A 25,374-nucleotide genomic window follows, 5' to 3' on the forward strand; every position below is an offset into this window, starting at 1 on the left:
AGTTTTGCTTGCTTTTGAACTTCAGATAACTGGTATGCATTTTGGGGAGCTGGCAACTGGATTTCACATATGTAATGTCTATGAGATCTACCTGTGTTGTGGCAGGTATCAGTAGCTCATCCTTTTTTTTGCTTTTGTGGCATTCCAGTCTATGAATATACCACCATTTATTTGCCTGTTGTCCTTTTGATGGATATTTGGGTCATTTGCAGTTTTTGGCTGTGGTGAATACGAGCTGTTATGAAAGTTGCCATTCTTTAAAACTAGTATTTGACATTGTTGTGCAGTTTCCAAGCAGTGCGCCTTTATTGATTCTTATGTGTTTTCCAAATTTGTTAAATGATCTTGGTGACAAGGATCCCTCCCCACTCTCCAAGGCTTATAAACCGAGCCTCAGAGTTGCTGTTCTGCCTATTGGAAGAAGACTGAATGCTCGGTGGGAGGAAGATGTGATGTGGGTGTGTCTAAAATTGGAGGTGCTAATGAAATAAACTTGAGTGAACAAAGATTCTTGTCGTATATTCAGATTCTATGATGTATGAGGCAGGACTTCAGCAGGGCCCAGATGAAAGCTTGTGAAATCATCACAGATTGGAGTGGGGCTGTGCCCCACAGTAGGTTCTCCAAAAAAAAAAAAAAGAAAAGAAAAAAGAAAAGAGAAAGCGTTGAAGAAATCTGTCAAAATGTCACAGAGGCTGAATCAACACGCCTTTAACTTGATTGGAAAATAATTATCAGTAGGTTGAGAAGATAATCAGGCCGGGCACGGTGGCTCAAGCCTGTAATCCCAGCTCTTTGGGAGGCCAAGGTGGGTGAGTCATAAGATCAGGAGATAGAGGCCATCCTGGCTAACAAGGTAAAACCCCGTCTCTACTAAAAATACAAAAGAATTAGCTGCGTGTGGTGGCGGCTCCTGTAATTCCAGTTACTTGGGAGGCTGAGGCAGGAGAATGGTGTCAACCCGAGAGACGGAGCTTGCAGTGAGCCAAGATCACACCACTGCACTCACTCCAGAGGGAGACTCTGTCTCAAAAGTAAAAGAAGATAATCAGTCCTTCACAGAGGAGACATGGTTAAAATCATTGGCATCCAACTTGAGGGTTTACCCCATTTCCGTTGGTAATTTTGATTTGATTTAGGCTAAACTACTCCATTTTCCTGCCTTAGTTTCTCTACCTAAATGGGTTCTTTATTCCATGAACACCCTATTTCTACAAAACCAGGATTTGTGTTGATTTGTAGGTCAGTGGTTCATAAACTTAAACACAATCACAGACATCTAGAGGGCCTGTTAAGACACAAATTACCTGGTCCTACCCCGAGAACTTTGATTCGGTAGATGTGAGGTGGCCCTGAGAATTTGCATTTCTGATGGGTGGGGTGGTCCTGGTGCTGCTGGCCTGGGGACCACCACTGCAAGTCCTTTTGTTTTTTTTTCTTTCTGAATATTGCCAATAAGGTGTTGGGAAAGTCATGGTCTTTTAAGTTAGATAAAGACCTTTTCTAGGATGTAGAAGAAAATTTTCAATTCAGAACCTTATAGAACAAAAATGGTGTGTTCTAAGACCTTGTGTCGGCAGAACGCAGTGGCTCACACCTGTAATCCCAGCACTTTGGGAGGCTGAGACAGGCAGATTGCTTGAGCTCAGGAGTTCAAGACCAGCCTGGGCAACATGGTGAAACCCCAACTTTACCAAAAAACATAAAAACTTAGCCAGGCATGGTGGTGTGCACCTGTGGTCCCAGCTACTCCAGAGGCTGAGGTGGGAGGATCGCTTTAGCCCTGGAGGTCAAGGCTGCAGTGAGCCATGATTGCACCACTGCCCTCCAGCCTGGGCAACAGAGGAGACCCTGTCTCAAAAAAAGAAAACAAAACAAGACCCTGCATTCTGTCCTCATGAAGGTTCTCATAGCTCAGTAATTCTTTTTTTTTTTTTGAAATGGAGTCTCGCTCTGTCATCCAGGCTGGAGTGCAGTGGTGTGATCTCGGCTCACTGCAAACTCCGCCTCCCGGGTTCACGTCATTTTCCTGCCTCAGCCTCCCGAGTAGCTGGGACTACAGGCGCCTGCCACCACGCCCGGCTAATTTTTTGTATTTTTAGTAGAGACGGGGTTTCACCGTGTTAGCCAGGATGGTCTCCATCTCCTGACCTCGTGATCCACCCGTCTCAGCCTCATAAAGTGCTGGGATTACAGGCGTGAGCCACCGCGCCCGGCCATAGCTCAGTAATTCTAAGCAGCTCAGTCAGTAACATTGAAGACGATTTTAGCTGAAAAGGATGCCTTTTCTTTCCCTCATTGCTGTATTCTTGGCCCTTAAGGTTTGAGCAAGAATTAAAAGTTTAAAATGTGGTTTAATTTTTATTCTAACATTTGTTGAATATTTATTTTTCCCCTTTTAAGTTAATGTATAACTTCACAGTTTTTAACAAAAACTAATATTTTTTTTTTTTTTTTGAGATAGGAGTCTCCCTCTGTCACCGGGCTGGAGTGCAGTGGCGCGATCTTGGCTCACTGCAACCTCCGCCTCCCGGGTTCAAGTGATTCTCCTATCTTAGCTTCCCAAGTAGCTGGGACTACAGGTGTGCGCCACCACACCCAGCTAATTTTTATATTTTTAGTAGAGACAGGGTTTCACCATGTTGGCCAGGATGATCTCAATCTCTTGACCTCATGATCCACCTGCCTCGGCCTCCCAAAGTGCTGGGATTACAGGCGTGAGCCACCGTGTCCGGCCTCAAAAACACTAATCTTAAGTGTGCAGCAGTAAGGTTTTACATATATGTATGTAACTGCCTCACAGTAAGAAGTATTACAGTGTGAAGGCCCAGATAAGGTGGGGAATTAGTGATGGCTCCACCAGCAACCCTGTTTCCCCAGAAGCAAATGAGTACCATTCAGACAGGCACAGTTTTTCTGCACGCCTAGCTTAATCATAATTAAATTAATTTTTATGTTGCCTAATTCCAGAAAATTTCATCTTGTAATGGCTCAAGGTAGCCAAAAAGGAGAAGCAGGTAGGGGTCAGGGGTGCGTTATTTCTCTGGGTAAAACCTTACTTGATATTAAGAGATTCATATAGTAAGATTACTGCTATGTGTTGATGCAGTGTTTAGGTGGATGGAGTTGTCTGTAAAGTAATATAAGAACTTTCCCAAAACTAGAGTGATCCTGTGGAAGGTAGTTGACTTGTTAGTTCCTGTGGTTTCATTGGTCTTACTACTGTCCTTTAAGAATCAGGAAGAAGGCAGGGCACAGCAGTGTACACCTGTCATCTCAACACTTCGGGAGGCCGAAAAGGTGAGAGGACTGCTTGAGGCGAGGAGTTTTGTTTTTTGTTTTTTGTTTTAAGATGGAGTCTTGCTTTGTCGCCCAGGCTGGAGTGCAATGGCGCAAGCTCCGCTCACTGCAAGCTCCGCCTCCGGGTTCCCGCCATTCTCCTGCCTCAGCCTCCCAAGTAGCTGCGATTACAGGCGCCCACCACCACGCCCAGCTCATTTTTTGTATCTTTAATAGAGACAGGGTTTCACCGTGTTAGCCAGGATGGTCTTGATCTCCTGACCTCGTGATCCGCCTGCCTCGGCCTCCCAAAGTGCTGGGATTACAGGCGTGAGCCACCACACTTGGCCAGTTTTTTTTGGTTTGTTTTTGAGATAGAGTCTCACTCTGTCACCCAGGATGGAGTGCAATGGCGTGATTTCGGCTCGCTGCAGCCTCCATCTCCTGGGTTCAAGCAGTTCTCTGCCTTATCCTCCCGAGTAGCTGGGATTACAGGCACCCGCCACCATGCCTGGCTAATTTTTATATTTTTAGTAGAGACAGGGTTTCACCATCTTGGCCAGGCTGGTCTTGAACTCCTGACTTCGTGATCCACCTGCCTTGGCCTCTCAAAGTGCTGGGATTACAGGCGTGAGTCACCATGCCCGGCATAGGCCAGAAGTTTAAGACCAGCCTGGGTATCATAATGAGACTCCCTCTCTACCTTTAAAAAAAAAAAAAAAAAAAAAAAAGGAAGAAAAAAGTTAACTAGATGCAATGGTACATGCCTGTGGTCCTTGCTACTGGGGAGGCTGAGGTGGGAGGATCACTTAAACCCAGGAGTTTGAGGCTGCAGTGAGCTATGATTACACCACTGTACCCCAACCTGGGCAACAGGGCAAGACGTTATCTCTATGAAAAAGTTAAAAAACCCGGAAGTTATCGAGTTACGTGGGTAAAAGTCTTTAGTATAATGATAGGAACAAAATGCTTATGACCTTCTACCTAGTGTTTTAAATATGACCTTGATTTCTCAATATTTCTGTCATACTTGGTTGGAGACACACACACACAGATGCGCACGTATACTTAGACACACATACACACATATGTTTATTACAGGATCAAAAAGCAGTCTTTCCCAGTAAGATTTTCGTATGGTATTTTCCAGTTTAAAGAAAAAATTCAAATGCTTTGCCCTTTTAGGGGGAGAGATAGGTATTGATTTGTTGAATTCAAGAAGGTAGCTCAGCTATTAGAGCCAAAAATAATCCAGAGAGAACATTTGAAATTTAGAAAGTGGTCATTATTGATCCAGGCCCATGAAACAGTACCTATTGGAATAGGTAGAAACTGCAGTGAAATTTGTAATTGATTTATCTTTTATTTAAAAAGTCAAAAGACAAGATTTTTTTCTTCTTGATAATGGTTCTGAGTATACTTTTGATTTTAAATTCTAGTCAGCTTTGTCTTAGGTAAGTGTAATTGCAGAAAAGTAACTGATCTATATTTTATTACTTTTGGGTTTCAGAGATGCTGCCTATGGAAGTTGCAATTTCTACATTACACTTCTTGACTGTTTTCATGCAGTAAAGAAGGTAAGTGACATGTAGGATGCACCCAGTGTTGTGTTGAGGAACTAACATGTGGTCCAAGAAGACTAGGCCTTCTTCCCGAGATCTTTTTGTTAGCGTTTCTTCCAAGATGTATATGGTGACAGAGGTGTACGCATTTCCCAACTAATGTCAGAATGAGACCAAACCAGGAAACGGTTTATTCTGAATTTCTGAGTGCTTCTGTGTATGAGTTGGGGGAAAAGTCACTTAAGAAACAGGGAAAATAAGAGTTATACAACTAGGTTCTAGATCCAGAATTGGTTTTGAGTATATTGTGATCTAAAAGAACAAAAGTAAGGATGACTGGTTTACTGGTAATTTCTCTTTGATTTGTGTATTCTACATACCTGATTCCCGCCAATACGATTACCACAGACGTAACCCAGTCACTGTCAAACACTTCCTTTTTGTTTCCCCAGGCGTTCAGTTTCTAGTTCAACAGAATTTGAATGCCTCATTTAGTTTGTTATACGGTTTTCGATGAAACTAAGTGGGTCACGGCTGCTTTGTCAAACTATTTCCAAGTGATTTCTTGGGGTTATGACCAGGGCCGCTGTGTCGATTCTAGGGGACATGCCCATCACGTTCTACGTGAACAGGGTCCCCGGGGGTTACACAGTGCAGCAAGTCCTGGTATTAATGTCAGGACAGCACAAGAAACTAGAATGGTAAATCAGTAGCCCATAGATCAAATAAGCCTTTGACAGCATCTCAAGTTTTCTGTAACTTGTGCTTTTAGAGCCAAAAGGAACCCAGGTTTACTTTCTTGTATAATGAAACATGGTGGCTTGCTGGGAACTGTGACCGACATGTCTTAAAACGAGAGGACTAATCAGCATACAAATTCAGAAATAGTATACTTTTTTCCTGTATCAATCAGTGAGGTATGGGAACATAATTTGTTTGGATTTGAATCCAGTGCCTGTGGGGTATGGAGCTGATTGGGGTAGTTGCCATGGGCTCTGAGGCGGCTCCATGGGCCCTCAGTGTGGGCAGGTATGGGCCACTAGTGGAAATGTGGAGACCAAAGGGCAACAGGGGTAAATGGTACCTTCTGGTTGCAGTTGCAGCCCCTGCCAGGTGGGCTCGTGCAGGTAGGTACACTCACCTTTAAAAAGAGAAAAGCAAAGCTTTGAGGGCTTTGGAAATGATCTATTATTATAACACCATATCGCAGCTTCTATTGTTATGTTTTGGCTTTTTTTTTTTTAATTGGGTATTGCACCCGAAGTCAATTAGCTGGTATGATAGGTCAAAGATTGCCCTTTTCCTACTATATTTTGGGTTTTTTAAATTATTTTTATTTTTTCTGTGATGCTTGGCTAATTTTTGTTTTTTTTTTGTGGAGACGAAGTATCACTATGTTGCCTAGGCTGGTCTCGAACTCCTGAGCTCAAGTGATCCACTCACCCTGGCCTCCCAGAGTACTAGGATTATAGGCGTGCACCACTGCACCCAACCACTATATTTAGTTTTATTTAAGGGTCACTAGCTTCTGATTTTCAGTGTCAACATTTTTTATTTGTGACTGACTTTGAATATTGCATATATGAAGAAACATGCATCAATGTAATTATGTTTTCAGCGTGATCCACTTCCAATAAGATCACCTCGTGAAATTCAAAGGAAAATAGGAATTCCTTATAAACTACTTTTTTATTGTTTCATTCTATCAGGAATAGCTGTAGTCCAAAATCATGAAATATATTGAAGTCAAGGAAATAAATTTTGTGATTGACTTAGTCTTGGGATTAGTGTTAAAATAACTCTATTAGATGAAGACCCTTTTAGTTGGTATTCTCGCCTTCTTATTTTACATTTGCATTTCAGTAGTTTACATTTTGAAAACTGGGTGTACAAAAGCCCCCTCTTTGAACCAAGAATACCTTGTGGATCAAGAGTTCTTGCTTCCCTGCTGTTTGTCTCAGTGATCAGCAAGCTGGGAGGACATTTCTCAGAGGCCGCCAGCTCTGTTTGTCCTTGTCTCAGAAAATAGACAGTCTGCTTATTTTGGTTAGCATACTCTGCGTGCTGTCACACAGAGTGAAGCTATAGGATAGGACAGAAAATGTTTTGTTTTATTCCTATGGAAAGAATAACTTTTTTCCTCAAAATTTTTTATTTTAGTGTTGATGTCAGAGCTGTGTTTAGTTTAGGGAACATTGATTAAAGACTGTTCAGAAGTTGAAAATGAAGATATGGATGAAGTATGAGGGCTTTGTTTGGGATAAACTAGCCCATGGATTCTCTCCTCTTTCTTATTGATGTAGAGACCATTGGGTTGTGTATTATATTTGAATCCTAAACTTCTGAATTTTCAACCAAGGGTGGTGGTGATCTGGTAAGAGAAGAGGATTACTTTCAGGGCATGATTACTTAACAATGCATGGATAGGGTGATTGGCGAATGAAAGTAAAAAAAGCACATCTCACAAAATCCAAACAAAACACAACAAACTCATTATATATAGTTATAACTAATTGCCATATAAAAGCAGCATTTAGAAGATGCCTCCCACTTCCTTTGAAAGCTGTTCAAGGGAAAGTAATCTGATTATGACAATACTTTCTTGGGGGGGCCCCCTGATATTTAGTATTCTGAAATTGGATAGGAAACTGTTTTCTTACTTGCATCCTTGTTCTTAAAAGCTTTCTTTTGGATTTTAGGCAATGCAGTATGGCTTCCTTAATTTCAACTCATTTAACCTTGATGAATATGAACACTATGAAGTAAGTCTTCAAGGATCATGTTTTCAACTCTTTCCCGCCTCCCCCCCCCCCCAGCTTTATTGAGGGGAATAATTGACAAATAAAACTTACATATACTTAAGATGTACAAAGTAATGTTTTGATATATGTATCACCATGAAATGATTACCTAATCAAGCTAATTAGCATATTCATCACCTCACATAATTTAGTCTTTTGGTGTGTGGGATGAGAATACCTGAGAGGTACTCTAGCAGATGTCAGGCATACAGTACACACATTAGATCTCCAGAGTTTACTCATCCTCTTATGGTTTGTACTCTGACCAAAATTTCTCTGCCTGTTTTTAATTTTTCTTTCTTAAAATTGAAAAAAGAGAGAGAGAGACCAAGTCTCGCTCTGTTACCTAGGCTGAAGTGCAGTGATGTGCATGGCTCACTGCATGGCTCCCTGCAGCCTTGAACTTCTGGGCTTAAATGATCCTCTTTCTTCAGCCTCCCAAGTAGCTGGAATCACAGGTACGTACCACCATGCCTGGCTAATTTTTTTATTTTTATTTTTGTAGAGATGGGGTTTCACTTTGTTGCCTGTACTAGACTCGAACTCCTGGCCTCAAGCACTTCTCCCACCTTGGCCTCCCAAAGTGCTAGGATTACAGACATGTGCCACTGTGCACAACCCTGTTTTTAGCTTTCTTAATCACCCGTTTCACTTACAGAAGCAATATTCTTGTTTTGTTTTAGATGTGTATAGAGTGAAAAAAAGTCAAGTCTTCATCTTCTTATCGCTATTTCTCCAGTCCCAATTCTCGGTGGGAATTTCTGCATTTGATGCACAATTCCAGAGTGAATGAGTGTGCCGCTGTATGTTCTTTATACTGTTCAGTTTAAATGTATTTTAGTATTGATGACTGTCGCACAGTGACTGAGATGCTTTTAAAACCCTTAGCGTAGAATATGATGAGATGAATAGTCATTATACACCTAATTATCTCTGGAAAATATCTTTGTCTTTACCATACCTTCTTTTTGTCAGGATGCTTCTGGTTGCAAGTTACAGAAAGTAAACACAAATAACTTAAATTAAAAAGGAAAAATTTGCCAGGCACAGTGGCTCATGCCTGTAATCCTAGCATTTTGGGAGGCCTAGGTGGGCGGATTGCCTGAGCTCAGGAGTTCGAGACCAGCCTGGGCAACATGGTGAAACCCCCATCTCTAAAATACAAAAAGTTAGCCAGGCGTGGTGGTGTGTGCCTGTGGTCCCAGCTACTCAGGAGGCTGAGGCAAGAGAATCACTTGAACCCTGGAGGCAGAGGTTGCTGTGAGCCGAGATTATCTCACTGCACTCTAGCCTGGGTGACAGAACGAGATTCTGTCTCAAAAAACGGGGAAAAATTTACTGGATTACATAATTAAAAGTCCAGAAACAGGTTTGGCTTCTAGCATACCCCTTCAGGTGCTCAGACACTTGATCAGAAATTGGACTTGAAGCTAGTTTTATTCTCAGGCCAGCCTCTCCAGCAGTGGACAGATGGCCACCAGCACCTTTGATCTGCCAGTTTGGCAAAATGATCAGAAAAGTGTAATCTTAGCTCCATTAGAAGGCCCAGGAATGCCTCTCACTGACCTGACTTCCAGCGTGTGCCCATCTCTGCAGCAGCCTGTGTTCTTTGGCAGGGCAGGGCTAAGGAATACTCCGGCCAGCCTTAGTTCTCTGGCCATCCCAGGAGCCTGGGACACGGGGTCAGCGCCATCAAACCAGCCGGACCAAAAAAAATTTGTTTTCTAAAAGATTTATTTTATTTTTATTTTATTTTATTTTTCTTTCTTTCTTTTTCAGAGACAGGGTCTCACTCTGCTGCCCAGGCTAGAGTGCAGTGGTGCAATCTTGGCTCACTGCAGTCTCAACCTTCTGGGGTCAAGTGATCCTCTCACCTCAGCCTCCCAGTAGCGGGGACTACAGGCACACGCCACCATGCCCAGCTAATTTTTAAATTTTTCGTAGAGATGGGATTTCGCCACGTTTCCCAGGCTGGTCACAAACTCCTGCGCTCGAGGGATCTACTTGCCTCGGTCTCCCAAAGTGCTGGGATTACAAATGTGAGCCACCGTACCCAACCACACAAAATTTCTTAAAAAGATAGGACAGGGCCAGGGAGAGATAAGCCAGGCAAAACCACAGGTGTGTTCTATGTTTTTTAACATATATATGTATTTTTAAAAGAATAAGTAATTTGATTCTACAGCTTCATCCTCCAAATAGGGAATGAGTAAGATACTGTGCTAAAGGCCTGTTCAGCCCAGAGCAGTTGTAGCCTCCTGTCGTCTTAGCCTGCTGTAGTTACCCTGAGCAGACTTGCTCCCCAGCAATGGGGAGGCGATTCCTCAAACAGCAGCACTTCATGTAGCAGCATCTTGAATCCTCAGAGAACTCTTTTTCACAATGTCTGAAGTAAATATGATTTCAAACTCTTATGTATAACTGAACTATTTTTTCAGTTTCAGGTAATAGTGACACTCAGTTGTTACTGTGATGTACCAAAGATGTAAGAATACATTGTAGGATTCATTAGGGCCAACCCTGTCTTTACTTCTGATAGCAGTCCATTTCTAAAGTGCAATGTATGTTTAACTAGCACCTGAAACTTACAGAATGTAGCTAAATTAGTAACACCTTTTTTGTGGTTGTCCTTTAAAATTTGAAACAAGTTACTTTGTCTAGGTAAGCAAAACTGCTAAAAACACTAGTTGGTATTTGTTCCTTTTGCAGTGATGCCTTTGTATGCTGTTAATGAATAATATAGGCACTAAGTAACTCCCCTGTCACTACTGTAGAGATTGGAGGGTCCGGGCTGGGGGGTAGCAGGGACACGCCACAGATGTCTTCACCTCCATGAAGCTGTGTGGTAACACAGGGAACTGTTCAGGTTCCCATACACCAGTTTTGTTCAGTTATTATAGTGTATTTAGAAATTGGGGATAGTGTCTTTCATTGATTCTACAATGCCCATTTTTTCCTGTTTCAGCTCCTCCGAATTCAGGATGTATCTTAATTAATGGCATCAGCAATTCAGTGAAATCTAGTTGTTGCCAACAACTGATCACGAGTTTCTTATTTAAAAGTCCGGATTTCTGATTTCACTTTAAAATTGGAATATCTGGCAACAGCTGCCCTCATTCCTGCTTTGACCTTTTCTTTTCTTTTTTTTTTTAAGAGATAGGGTCTCACTATGTTGCCCAGGCTGGACTCAAATTCCTAGGCTTAAGTGATCCTTCTGCCTCAGCCTCCCAAGTAGCTAGGACTACAGGTGCACGCCACTGCACCCGGCTGCTTAGACCTTTGTATTATGGAACATGGGCTGACTGATTCCCCATGTTGATCATTAAGTCCAGTAAGCTGGTGTGGGGTTACCTGCCTGGTCCCTGAAGATATTCAAGAAACTCTATTACTTAACTCATTTTTAGGTACATGTAGAAACACCCCAATTGCAAAGCTAATTTATCTGTTGTTTTTAATCACGAGTTGTCTCCTTCTCCACCATAAAGCGTCTTCTACTTCCTGCTTAAGTATCTCTTGTCCGTTTCATTCAGAGAGAAGTTTCTATTATTGTTCAATTTGAACTATATCTGTGTTATAATAGTAATGGTAACTCAATCCAAAGGACCTAATAACAGGAAGTAACATGTCTTATATATCAGTTTATATTTGTTTTTTTGTAGGGACATACTGTGATCTCGGTGTAGTTGTAATTTTGAGTTTCCTGGTGGGTTTAGTGAATTTATTTATTATTTTTATTATTTTTATTTTTTGAGACGGAGTTTCGCTCTTGTTGCCCAGGCTGGAGTGCAATGGCACCATCTCGGCTCACCACAACTTCTGCCTCCTGGGTTCAAGCAAGTCTCCTGCCTTAGCCTCCCAAGTAACTGGGATTACAGGCATGCGCCACCATGCCCAGCTGATATTGTAGTTTTAGTAGAGACAGGATTTCTCCAGTTGGTCAGACTGATCACGAACAAATGAACTTTTTAAATTGGTTACCTTATTAAATAGCTAGGAAAATAGTGGAAAGACAGTCTCTGTAAGTAGGTAAGTAAGTAAATATTGGGAAGCCAGAAACCTAAGTAGTCTTTCAAAAATCCTTTGTTTGTGGAGTCAAGATTACTCATGTTGGAAACCAGTTAGTCATTCAGGAAAACAGGGAAGTTCCCAGATTCCTTATACTGGAAAAGTTTGCTTGCTTGCTTATTAATTAGCAGCAATGAAATGAGAATCGATTCAGATAAAATAGCCAAATAGTGTATTTGTATGACAGCAGTCAGCTCTGTATTCCAAGGGCTGATACCCTAGCAATGAAACACTGTTAAAAGAAGGTGATTAGGACCAGGATATATGTCCAGTAGCAGGGCAAATTGAGATTCGTGTCTCATGGCAATTTGTAAACAGCTTTTCCGCTAAAGCAGATGAGTTGAAGTACTTCAGAGACTTGGGCTTGAGTAGAGAGGTTGTGGGGAGATTACGTTTAAAAATGAATTGTGCTGGTCTTCCCCTTACAGAAAGCAGAAAATGGAGATTTAAATTGGATAATACCAGACCGATTTATTGCCTTCTGTGGACCTCATTCAAGAGCCAGACTTGAAAGTGGTATGTGAAATTATGGCATCAATCTCATTTTGTTATTGAAAGTATCTGTCCTGTATTTTCTTTTGAAAGAGTTACACCAAGCTTGACCAAGGGTTAATTATTTAAGCATACTTGGTCATTTCAGTACATCATTCTGACTGGATTTTAACTTTCTTTTTGTTTTGTTTTTTTACAGTTATAATCAATTTGGTATTTAATTCCCAGTCCAGATACTGTGTCCGCTCAATTACAGGTGAAACTATTAGCCATTATTTTCTTTATGTGTTTTACAAGATCTGGTGCATTTCTTTATGTAGGTTACCACCAACATTCTCCCGAGACTTATATTCAATATTTTAAGAATCACAGTGTTACTACCATTATTCGTCTGAATAAAAGGATGTATGATGCCAAACGCTTTACGGATGCTGGCTTCGATCACCATGATCTTTTCTTTGCGGATGGCAGCACTCCTACTGATGCCATTGTCAAAGAATTCCTGGATATCTGTGAAAATGCTGAGGGTGCCATTGCAGTACATTGTAAAGGTACGTTTCCAGGGGTGGTTAAATAATAGTATACGGTATGAGTATATGAATGTGTAGAAACAGACCATATTCATTTAGTTTATGTGTCAGAACACGAAACTGCCTTTATTTTTAGAGTGCCATTAAACCTTTGATTTAATATGAAAAGTATAGTAACTTATTTTCATAAGTAATTCTACAAAGACATCACATTGAAATGCATTTATTTATTCATCAAATATTTATTGGGTGCATACTATATAGTTAAGTTCTAGGATACATCAATGACTAGCGTAAACTGTAAGAGCCTGTCTTTATGGAAACTATTCTTAACAAGTTGCTCTGTTTTCAGCAATTATAACAGTGCCTGGCACTTAATAGATATTTTTCGAAGAAATGAATGACTATACAATAATACATGGTATGAAGGTAGTGGGATTTATTTAACTCTCTTTGTTAGTTAATTAAGAAACAAGGAGTATAGTTTTGTTTAAAAAAATCCAATATTGGATAAAAAGCTCAGCAAGCCTTGGGGAAAGGGGGAGACTGATCTCCAGAGTTACTGCTGTATTTGTAGTTTAAAATATAATGACAAAACATCACATTTCCGTTTTTATTGAAAAATCATAAGGTATACAAAGAAACAGGGAAGTATAGCCTACACAAAGGGAAGAAATACATCCAGGCCGGGCACGGTGGCTCACTCCTATAATCCCAACACTTTGGGAGGCCAAGTTGGGTGGATCGCCTGAGGTCAGGAGTTTGAGACCAGCCTGACCAACATGGTGAAACCCCATCTCTACTAAAAATACAAAGAAATTAGCTGGATGTGGTGACGGATACCTGTAAGCCCAGCTAATTGGGAGGATGAGGCACAAAAATCACTTCAACCCGGAAGGCAGAGGTTGCAGTGAGCCGAGATTGTGCTACTGCACTCTAGCCTGGGCGATAGAACAAAAAAAAGAAGAAGAAATAAATTCACAGAAGCTGTCCCTGAGAAAGATCAGATTGTGGACTTGGTAGGCAAAAATTTTTAAATAACCATCTTAAAGATACCCAAGAGTTAAAAGAAAATGTGGGAAAAGTCAAGGAAACAATCTATTAACAAAATGTTAATAACCAGTTATAAAAAGAACACCAAAAAGAAATTCTGGAAATGAAATGTACTATAACTGAGATGAAAAATTCACTGGAGGGATTCAGAAGCATATTTGAGCAGGCAGAAGAATCAGTGAGTGTGAAGCTAGAACCATTAAAAAAACTAGCAAGTCTGAGGAACAGGAGGAATAAAGAGCATAAGATAAAGACATCACATTGAAATGCATTTATTTATTCATCAAATATTTATTGGGTGCATACTATATAGTTAAGTTCTAGGATACATCAATGACTAGCATAAACTGTAAGAGCCTGTCTTTATGGAAACTAAACAGAATCTAAGGGACCTCTGAGACATACCCAAGTAGACCAAGATACAGATTGTGGGAGTTCCAGAAGGAGAAGAGAAATAAAGGAGCAGACAGATGATTTGACTGAAAACTCCCCAAATGTGATATATGCAAGAATATCCAAGAAACTCAACACACTCCAAGCAGGATAAACTCAGAGGCCCATGTGAACATGCATTATAATCGCGCTGTAACGACAGAGACACTCTTGAAAGCAGCAGGAGAGAAGTGACCTGCCACATACAGGGGATACATCCACTGAAATTGTCAGCAGATCTCTCATCAGGAACATTGGAGGCTAGAAGGCAGTGGGTTGATATATTCAAAATGCATAAGTGGGGGGAAAACCTGTTAAGAATTCTACATCTGGCAAAACTCCTTCAAAAATAGTGGAGAAATTAAGACAGTGCCCAGGCAATCAATTTGCCTTTCTGATAAAGGCAAATACATGGACCATTATAAAAGCTAGTATTATCGTAGCAAGGTAATTTGTAAAATATTATTACTGTGACTTGTAATTATTGTAACTCGCAAAAAACAAATAGAAAATCTGAATAAACCCCTAACTAGTAAGGAGATTAAGTAATCAAAAACCTCCTGAGAAAGCAAAACCTTGGACATAGTAACATCACCAGTAAATTCTACCAAACACTTAAGCGAGAGTTTTTCATCCCTAGATCTGACCTGCAAGAAATACTAAAGGGAGTCTTATAGGTTGAGATGAAAGCACACTAGACAGTAACGCACAGCCATTGGAGAAAAGGAAATAAAGATTTCTGATAAAGGCAAATACAGGGACCACTATAAAAGCTAATATTATTGTAACAAGATAATTTGTTTTTTTTTGTTTTTTTTGTTTTTTTGTTTTTTTTTGAGACGGAGTCTTGCTTTGTCACCCAGGCTAGAGTGCAGTGGCCGGATCTCAGCTCACTGCAAGCTCCGCCTCCCAGGTTCACGCCATTCTCCTGGCTCAGCCTCCCGCGTAGCTGGGACTACAGGCGCCCGCCACCTCGCCCGGCTAGTTTTTTGTATGTTTTAGTAGAGACGGCGTTTCACCATGTTAGCCAGGATGGTCTCGTTCTCCTGACCTCGTGATCCGCCCGTCTCGGCCTCCCAAAGTGCTGGGATTACAGGCTTGAGCCACCGCGCCCGGCCGATAATTTGTAAAATATTATTACTGTAACTTGTAATTATTGTAACTTGCAAATATTATAATATGTAAATTATTGTAATTTGTAAAATAATTTGTAGTTTGCAAGTAGTATCATTGTATACAAAATAGTATTATTGTATACAAAAATTGCAAGTACTATATTACTGTAATTTGTAAAACAGAGAGTAGAAAACCAGTAGAGAAAATCAACAAAACCAAGGGTTGGTTCTTTAAGAAGAATAACAAAAATGATAAACCTTTAGCTAGAATGATGAAGTATAAAAGGAAGAAGATTCAAATTGCTAAAATTAGAAATGAAAATGGCGTTACTACTGATACTGTGGAAATAAAACTGATCAGTAGTGTAAAAATGTTCAGTATTATAGGACAACAAATTGGATAATCTACATGAAATGGACAAATTTCTAGAAAAACAAAATACCAGAACTAAATCATAAAATCTGAACAGACCCCTAACTAGTAAGGAGATTAAGTATTCCAAAACCTCCTGAGAAAGCAAAGCCCTGGACATGATAGCATCACCAGTAAATTCTACCAAACACTTAAAAGACTAAAACCAGTCCTTCTCAAACTCTTCCAAAAATGTGGGGGAAAAAGAACACTTTCTAACTCAATAAGGCCAGCATTACCCTGATACCCAAAACAGAAAGACACTGCAAGATAACTATAGGCCAGTATCCCTTACGAACGTCGATGCAAAAACCTTGAACAAAATACTAGCCAATGGAATTCAGCAGCATATTTAAAAGGGTTGTGTACCATGACCAAGTAGGATTTATCCCATGATTACAAGAGTGGTTCAACATATGAAAATCAATCAGTGTAATATACCACATTAAGGACAAAAACCACACGATCATCTCAATGCACAAAAGCATCTGACAAAAGTCAATACCCTTTTGTGATAAAAAACACAGTGCAAACTAGGTATAGAAGGAGATTACTTCAACATAAGAACCATATGTGAAAAGCCCACAGCTAACATCATACTCAGTGGTGAAAGACTGAAAGCTTTTCCTCTGAGCCCATGAAGACGACAAGGATGCTTGGTTTTGTGGCATCTGTTTAATACGGTAATGGAAGTTCTAGCCAAAGCAAGTAAGAAAAAAAAAAAAAAAACAACATTGAAATTGAACAGAGGGAAGTAAAATTATCTGTTTGCAGATGAGATGACTTGTATGTATTATAGAAAACCCTGGGCCAGGTGCAGTGGCTCATGGCTGTAATCCTAGCACTTTGGGAGGCCAAGGCTGGTGGATTGCCTGAGCTCAGGAGTTCGAGACCAGCCTGGACAACACGGTGAAACCCCACCTCCACTAAAATACAAAAAAAAAAAAAAAAGCTGGGCGAGGTGCATGTGCCTGTAGTCCCAGCTACTTTGGAGGCTAAGGCAGGGGAATTGCTTGAATCTGGGAGATGGAGGTTGCAGTGAGCCAAGATTGTGCAACTGCACTCCAGCCTGGGGGACAGAGCAAGACTCTTGTCTCCAAAAAAAAAAAAGGAAAAACCCTCAAGATTACACACACACCCCACCAAGCCTCTGCTAGAACTAATAAATGAGTGCAGCAAAGAAGTGGCAGCATATAAAATCAACAAGCAAAAATCCCTTGTTTCTAAGCCCTGACAATAAAAATCTAAAAAAGAAACTAAGAGTACAGTTTCATTTGTAATAGCATCAAGAAGAATCAAATATTGGGGAATTAAACCAAGGATTTGTTTAAAACATTTTTGAGAAAAATTAAAGAAGATATAATTAAATGTAATAACATCACATTTGTCCACTGGGTGACTTAATATTGTTAACATGTCAGTATTGCCCAAAGAGATAGACAGATTCAATGCAAGCCTGTCAAAATTCCAACATTGCTTGCAAAAATGGAAAAATGATTCTGAAATTCATTTGGGAATCTCAAGGGATGCCAAATGGCCAAAACAATCTTGAAAAGGAATAAAAAGGTTGGAGGACTCACTTTCTGGTTTCAAAACTTCATCATACAGGTTGGGCATGGTAGCTTAACACCTGTAATCCCAGTACTTGGGGAGGCTGAGGCAGAAGGATTACTTGAGCCCAGGAGTTTAAGACCACCCTGGACAACATGGCAAAACCCCATCTCTACTAAAAAATACAAAAATTAACTGGGCATGGTGGTGTGTACCCCGTAGTCCCAGCTACTTGGGAAGCTGAGATGGGAGGATCCCTTGAACCTGGGAGGTTGAGGCTGCAGTGAGCCATGATTGCGCGATTGCACTCCAGCCTGGGCGACATAGTGAGACCCTGTCTCAAAAAAAAAAAAAAAAAAAAAGCTTGGTGCAAAGCTACATCAATCAAGATTGTGTGGTACCGGCATAAAGACAGATATAAAGACCAGTGAGATAGAATAGAGAGCTCAGAAATAAATCCTTGTGTATATGGTCAAATGACATTCAAGAAGGATACAGACACCACTCAATGGAGAAAGGACAGTCTTTTCAACAAATGGTGCCGGGAAAAGCTGATATCCACATGTAAAAAATAATACCATGTACAAAAATTAACTCAAAGTGGATCAAGGACCTAAATATAGGACCTAAAACTATAAAAGTCTTAGAAGAAAAAGAGGGTGAAAACTTCATGATATTAGATTTGGCAGTAATATGACACCAAAGGCACTGACAATAAAAGAACAGCCAAATTGGACTATATAAAATTTAAAACTTTTGTGCACCAAAGTGTACTATCAGCAGAGTAACAAGGTAGCCCATGGATTGGGAGAAAATATTTGCAGATCACATCTGATGAGGGATTAACATCCAGAAGATACAGAGAAAACTCTTAAAAACTGCAACAAAACCCAGTTCATAAATGGGAAAAGGACTTGAATACACATTTCTCCAAAGATATAAAAGACCAGTAAGCACATGCAAAATTCTTAGCATTTTTGACTTGTAGGGAAAGTCAAATCACAACCACAATGAGATACCACTTTACACCCATTGGGATGGCTATGATCTAAAAGAACAAAAATATCACCACCAGAAAATTACAAGTGTTAGTGAGGATATGAAGAAATTAGAAGCCTTGTGTACTGCTAGTGGGAATATAAAACAATACAGCTGCTATGGAAAATGGTGTGGCAGTTCCTGAAAAAATTAATGTCATTCAGCATAGGTGGTTATATGCCCAGAAACAATTGACAGCAGGGATATGAACAGATATTTTTACACCCATGTTTATAACAGCATTCTTCCTCTTCTTCTTCTTCTTCTTCTTCTTCCTTCTTCCTTCTTCCTTCTTCCTTCTTCCTTCTTCTCCTTCTTCTCCTTCTTCTCCTTCTTCTCCTTCTTCCTCCTTCTTCTCCTTCTTCCTCCTTCTTCTCCTTCTTCTTCTCCTTCTTCTTCTCCTTCTTCCTTCTTCTCCTTCTTCCTTCTTCTCCTTCTTCCTTCTTCTCCTTCTTCCTTCTTCTTCTCCTTCTTCCTTCTTCTTCTCCTTCTTCCTTCTTCTCCTTCTTCCTTCTTCTCCTTCTTCCTTCTTCTTCTCCTTCTTCCTTCTTCTTCTCCTTCTTCCTTCTTCTCCTTCTTCCTTCTTCCTTCTTCCTTCTTCTCCTTCTTCCTTCTTCCTTCTTCTTCTTCTTCTTCTTCTTCTTCTCCTCCTCCTCCTTCTCCTCCTTCTCCTCCTCCTCCTTCTTCTCCTCCTTCTCCTCCTTCTCCTCCTTCTCCTCCTTCTTCTCCTTCTCCTCCTCCTTCTCCTCCTTCTTCTCCTTCTTCTCCTTCTTCTCCTTCTTCTCCTTCTCCTCCTTCCTCCTCCTCCTTCCTCCTTCCTCCTCCTCCTTCCTTCTTCCTTCTTCCTTCTTCCTTCTTCTTCCTCCTTCTTCCTTCCTCTTCCTCTTCCTCCTCTTCTCCTCCTCCTCTTCCTCTTCCTCTTCTTTCCTTCTTCTTCCTTTTTTTTTTTGAGATGGATTTTCACTCTTATTTCCCAGGCTAGAGTGCAATAGTGCAATCTCGGCTCACTGCAGCCTCCGCCTCCTGGGTTCAAGTGATTCTCCTGCCTCAGCCTCCACAGTAGCTGGGATGACAGGCACGCACCACCACATCCAACTAGTTTTTGTATTTTTAGTAGAGACAGGGTCTCACCATGTTGGCCAGTCTGGTCTCAAACTCCTGACCTCAAGCAGTCCACCCAACTCAGCCTCCCACAGTTCTGGGATTACAGGTGTGAGCCACCGCACCCAGCCAGCAGCATTACTCTTAATAGCCAAAAGGTGGAAGCAATCCAGGTTTCCATCAGAGGAAGGCTAAAGAAATGGCTAAAGAAAATGTGCTATATCGGCCGGGCGCGGTGGCTCAAGCCTGTAATCCCAGCACTTTGCGAGGCCAAGACGGGCGGATCACTAGGTCAGGAGTTCAAGACCATCCTGACTAACGCAGTGAAACCCTGTCTCTACTAAAAAAAAATACAAAAAACTAGCCGGGCGTGGTGGCGGGCGCCTGTAGTCCCAACTACTGGGGAGGCTGAGGCAGGAGAATGGCATAAACCCGGGAGGCGGAGCTTGCAGTGAGCTGAGATCCGGCCACTGCACTCCAGCCTGGGCGACAGAGCGAGACTCCGTCTCAAAAAAAAAGAGAAAATGTTCTATATCATACAGCAGAATATTTTGCATCCTTAGAAATGAAGAAAATTCTGACACATGTACTGCAACATGGCCGAACCTTAAAGATAATAGGCCAACTTAGGTCTGCTAGTCAGAAGAGGGCAGATACTGTATGAATCCACTTGTATGTGATACTCGGGGTAAGAGAAAGTAGAATGGTGGTTGCCAGGGCCTGAGGGGAGGCAGGGATTGGTAGTTATTGTTTAATGGGTCCAGAGTTTCCGTTTTGCAAGATGAAATATGTTCTGAAGATGGATGGTGGTAATGTTTGTACAACAATGTGAATGCACTTAATGCTACTGAACTGGACACATAAAAAGTGGTTAAATTGATAGTCAGAAACTGACAGTAAGGAAATGTAAGTTTCTGAATTAACTGATACAGAATTTAAAATAACTGTCTTAAACATGTTCAGTGAGTGAAAAGAGAATTCAGACAACTAAATGAAATCAGGAAAATGATACATGAAGAAAAATGGTAAATTTTATGTTATGTATATTTTACTCCAATTTTTAAACATAATTAAAACAAAATTCAGCATTACTTATTTCATTTTTTAATTATAAAAAGCAGTTGAAGTTATTCTTCACCAGGGTCCTTTTGCATCCCAACCCCATCACACACCCGATGTTTGACAATATGCGGAGACCTTTTTTGAGGGTTGGGTACTACTGGCATCCGGTAGGTAGAGATCAGGGATGCTGCTAAACATCCTACAGTGTACAGGACAGCCCCTCACTATAAATAATTGTCCAGCCTCAAATGTCAGTACTGCTGAGGTTGAGATACCCTGAAATAGAATGATGACCAACTAAAAGCCTAGAGAGGCTCTTGTATGATTGCATCTTTGTTTAGGGAGGAAAAATGATGACAGTATGAAAATTGGGCTGTACGGTGAAAATTGAGAGTCATTAAGAGGTGTATTAGTCTGCTGGGGCATATCACCGGCTGGGTGGCTTAAACACCAGAAGTTAATTCTCTCACAGTTCTGGGGGCTGGAAGTCCAAGGTCAAGGCACTGGCAGGGATGTTTTCTGGGAAGGCCTCTCTCCTCGGCTTGCGGATGGCTGTTGTCTCTGAGTCTTCTCATGGTTTGTCCTCTGTTTGCACTTAACTCCTGCCGTCTGTTTCTTTTTCTTTCTTTTTTTTTTTTTTTTTTTTTTTTGAGACAGAGTCTCACTCTGTTGCCCAGGCTGGAGTGCAGTGGTGCAATCTCGGCTCACGGCAAGCTCTGCCTCCTGGGTTCATGCCTTTCTCCTGCCTCAGCCTCCCGAGTAACTGGGACTAGAGGCTCCCACCACCACACCCGGCTAATTTTAGTAGAGACGGGGTTTCACTGTGTTAGCCAGGATGGTCTCAATCTCCGGACCTCATGATCCGCCCTCCTTGGCCTCCCAAAGTGCTGGGATTACAGGCTCGAGCCACCGGGCCTGGCTCATCTCTTTCTTTTCTTAGGAGTACCCCAGTCCTATTGGATTAGGGCCCCACTCTGTGACCTTATTTACTTCCATAAAGGCCTTATCTCCAAATAGTTGTACTGGGAGTTAGAACAACATACGGATTAAGATTAGGGGAGACACAATTCGCTTCATTATATTCTGCCCTCTGACCCCCCTCAAATTTATGTCCCTTCACTTCAAAAATACATTCACCCCCATCTCAACAGCTCTGAACATCTCAACTCATTCTGGCATCAACTCCAAGTTCAGAGTCTCATCTAAATAGCATTCAACTCAAGTATAGGGGAGACTTGAGGTATGATCCATCCTGAGACGTAATTCCTCCCAGCTGTGATGGTAATTCCTCCCAGCTGTGATGGTATAGGCACTGGATAGATATTCCCATTCCAAAAGGGAGAAACCAGAAGAAAGTGCTTCTAGACAAGTCCAAAATCTAGCCAGGCAAATCCCATTATATCTTAAGCCTAGAGGATCATCCTCTTTGGCTCCACGCTGTGCCCTCCACGCCCTCTTCACCCTCTAGGGTGGTGGCTTTGCCCCTGAGGGCTGTGGTCAGAGGCAGCTGGGTTCGCTGTAACTATCAGAGGTGGCCCTACCCTGTGAAATCAAGGAGTAGACAGGCTTGCCCTGAGCTTATATACTCTGTGTCTTGGTGGCAGTGGCAGCACTGGGGGTCTCTAAATTGCGCTTGGGATCATCCTTCCTTTTCTTGAAGAACAAAGAATGTTTGCATCCAGGTAGCTCTGCTTTCAGAAGTCCAAAAGCCTTACTTTGTTTTATTCCATGTCCATCCCCTTTACTGCAAGTTGCCAGTGTCTCTACTGGTATAATCCCATCTCTCTTCCTGGCTTCTGCTGAGAGGGCTGATTAAGTCCTGGGAATCTCTTTAGAGGGGAATGTTCATCCACACCCTTGATTTTTCTCTCTGTAACACTCTTATTTTTTGCAATATGGATAGCCTGAGAATTTTCTGACTCTAGTTCCTGATTCCCTGTTGCTTAACAATTTCTTCTTTAATTTGTCTTTTTCCTTTTGCATTTTACTGTAACCAGTTAAGGAGAAATCAGGTTGTATCTTCAACACTTTCCTTATAAATCTCCTCTGCTAAATATCCAAGGTTGTCACCCACAAAGCCACTTCTCCATTTCTATTTAGTTGTTACAGTGACACCCACCTCATAATCCAAATCTGTTTTATTTAGAGTTCTCCAGAAAAACAAAGCCAGTAGGATTTTTTTTTATATGTAGGAGATTTATTAAAAGGAATTGGCTTATGCAAGTATAGATTCTGGTGAGTCCAAAATATGCAGTGTGGGCCAGCAGCCTGGAAACACAGGAGAGCTGATGGGACAGATGAAAGCCAAAGGCAGTCTCTTGCTCAGGAAAGTCAGTGTTTTTGTTCTGCCCAGGTTTTCAGGTGATTGGATGGGGCCCATCCACATTATGGAGGGAACTGTGCTTACTGAAAGCTCACCAACTTAAATGTTAATCTCCAAAGATTCATTCCGGATTGACACATAAAATTAACCATCACTGGAGGTAATAATAGTGTAGATAAGACAGGCCAGCACCAATAGAGGTTTAAAAAAATCTGAGTGAAAATATAACAAACTAGAAAATATAATTGGATGTGGGAGTAAGTGCAAAATTGCAAGCCTTTGTTTTTTCAAAGATGGTGGTACCATTTTTCTAAAATGCCCAGGGCAGAAGACACTGCACTTACTAGAATGATTGCTTAGAAAGTGATTCTCCACCTCGGCTACACATAGAATCATCTGGAAGATTTTAGGAATCTCTTTGTCCAAGCTATGCTGCACACCAGTTAAATCTAAATTCTGGGCGTAAAGCCAGGCGTGGTGGCTCAAGCCTATAATCCCAGCATTTTAGGAGGCCGAGGTGGGCGGATCACCCGAGGTGAGGTGAGTTTGAGACCAGCCTGGCCAACATGGTGAAACCCTGTCTCTACTGAAAATACAGACATTAGCCAGGTGTGGTGGCACACACCTGTAATCCTAGCTACTTGGGAGGTTGAGGTAGAGGAATTGCTTGAGCCTGGGAGGTGAAGGTTGCAGTGAGCCGAGATCACGTCATTTCTCTCCAGCCTGCTGGGCGACAGAGCGAGACTCCATCTCAAAAATAAATAATTAAATGAAACAAATAATAAATACATTCTGGGCATGAGACCAGGCATCAGTATTTAAAAACCTCCCTAGGTGATTCCAGAGTGTAGCCAGCCTTGAGAACTGCTGTTGAGAGAAGCAGAGTCATGAGAAGCCTTTTACAAAAATTCTACCTGCCCGACAAAATCCTGGAGCACATGAGCCCAAGTTTCATTTCTGTGCTGCTTTCTTTTCCTAGCTGGCCTTGGTCGCACGGGCACTCTGATAGCATGCTACATCATGAAGCATTACAGGATGACAGCAGCCGAGACCATTGCGTGGGTCAGGATCTGCAGACCTGGCTCGGTGATTGGGCCTCAGCAGCAGTTTTTGGTGATGTAAGTAATAGCGTACGTCTATAGTTCCAAGGGAACAAGTGGGGTTGGAATCTGATGGGGACTGGAATTTCCCTTAGTTTCCAGTAACAACGGATAGTCTGGTAGGAAGAAGTTGTTCATGTGTCTTTCTGGAAAGCTCTATTTTGATGATATTTAAATGCTCTAGGAAGCAAACAAGCCTGTGGCTGGAAGGGGACTATTTTCGTCGGAAGTTAAAGGGGCAGGAGAATGGACAACACAGAGCAGCCTTCTCCAAACTTCTCTCTGGCGTTGATGACATTTCCATAAATGGGGTCGAGAATCAAGACCAGCAAGAACCCGAACCGGTAATGAAGCTGTTTCTGTTGAGATGTTGTTACTGCTTTAACTGCTGTTGAAACCTTGTCAGGGCATGGAGAAATCTGTAGGTAAAATAATAAAGCAGTTCTTGGATGATTGTCAGTTTTTTATATTTATAACCCTCTCTAGGCACTTTTTACCCAAAATAGTGGAAACGAGGTTGTGCGTCCATAAAACTGTAACTCGGCAGGTGCGTAAAAGGTTGTGAAGTGAGCTCTTTAGCCAGATCTACCCCTGCCCCTCACCCCTTTTTGCCATTTCACAACAGCCGATTTAGAAAGGCAATCAGTCTCAAATGGAGAGCTTTTAGCAAATCAAGGGCTTAGGGGGCAGCAGTACCACATTAAGTGGTAGTAAGTACACTGTGAGATTTTAAAAAGAATGTTTTCAAACGTGAAAGCCCATTAACCGTCTTCACTGTTGATACGTTCTATAATGAGTGCTGGGCTGTCTCTGAAAGTCGACTTTGGCTGTCTTAAAATGTGATCTGTAGCTTGATTGTGAAAGGGAAAAATATTTTAGAGTTTGCAGAAACGTGGACTGTCTGTGTTTATGTGGATAAATTGCTGCTCTGCTTTACTGCATTAATAAGTGCAATTTAAACCATTAGCTCAGTGCTTTTTTTACTTACACAGTACAGTGACGACGACGAAATCAATGGAGTGACACAAGGTGATAGACTTCGGGCCCTGAAAAGCAGAAGACAATCAAAAACAAACGCTATTCCTCTCACGTGAGTCTGGGTTCCTTTGTTGTGGTTGATGTTTCTTTATTTTGTGTGTGGGGTCCTTGGTGAGGGTTTTTCCTGTACATTTTTCTCCATAGTTGCAAGCCCATGATGCCACTTTGAAATGTTTGCCTATGTTATTTAAAACCTAGGGGTGCTGGCCTTGGAATCTCTCAGCTGGCCCTTGTTTACCTTGGTCCTCATGAGCCTTTATGGGTGGGAAGGCGACATCAGGGATACTTTTTCTCCATGAATAATCAGCACGGGGCACCCTCCAGAGCTCAACAGCAGATGGAAAGCCCAGGATGCCAGACCTGTCCATAGTTATAAACTAGTCTATTTCTTTACATTCGCCACGTAGCAGATCATTTGTT

General features: G+C 41.5%; 1 protein-coding gene across 31 annotated transcripts in view; it reads left to right on the forward strand.

Moving 5' to 3' along the window:
* CDC14B (cell division cycle 14B) overlaps positions 1-25,374 on the forward strand; it is a 141,976-nt gene that overhangs the window by 74,171 nt on the left and 42,431 nt on the right. For all 31 annotated transcript variants that reach the window (XR_013404994.1, XR_003723392.2, XR_001440211.3 and 28 more), the window contains 7 exons: positions 4,790-4,856; positions 7,541-7,603; positions 12,136-12,223; positions 12,520-12,750; positions 23,796-23,934; positions 24,101-24,260; positions 24,909-25,006. Coding sequence is in view for 22 of the 31 variants with exons in the window: in XM_077966510.1 (XP_077822636.1) it covers positions 4,790-4,856; positions 7,541-7,603; positions 12,136-12,223; positions 12,520-12,750; positions 23,796-23,934; positions 24,101-24,260; positions 24,909-25,006 (846 nt within the window). In the remaining 9 variants the exon portion in view is untranslated. The remainder of the gene's footprint in view (positions 1-4,789; positions 4,857-7,540; positions 7,604-12,135; positions 12,224-12,519; positions 12,751-23,795; positions 23,935-24,100; positions 24,261-24,908; positions 25,007-25,374) is intronic.

Source organism: Macaca mulatta, chromosome 15 (assembly GCF_049350105.2).
Source record: "Macaca mulatta isolate MMU2019108-1 chromosome 15, T2T-MMU8v2.0, whole genome shotgun sequence".
Classification (NCBI taxonomy): domain Eukaryota; kingdom Metazoa; phylum Chordata; class Mammalia; order Primates; family Cercopithecidae; genus Macaca; species Macaca mulatta.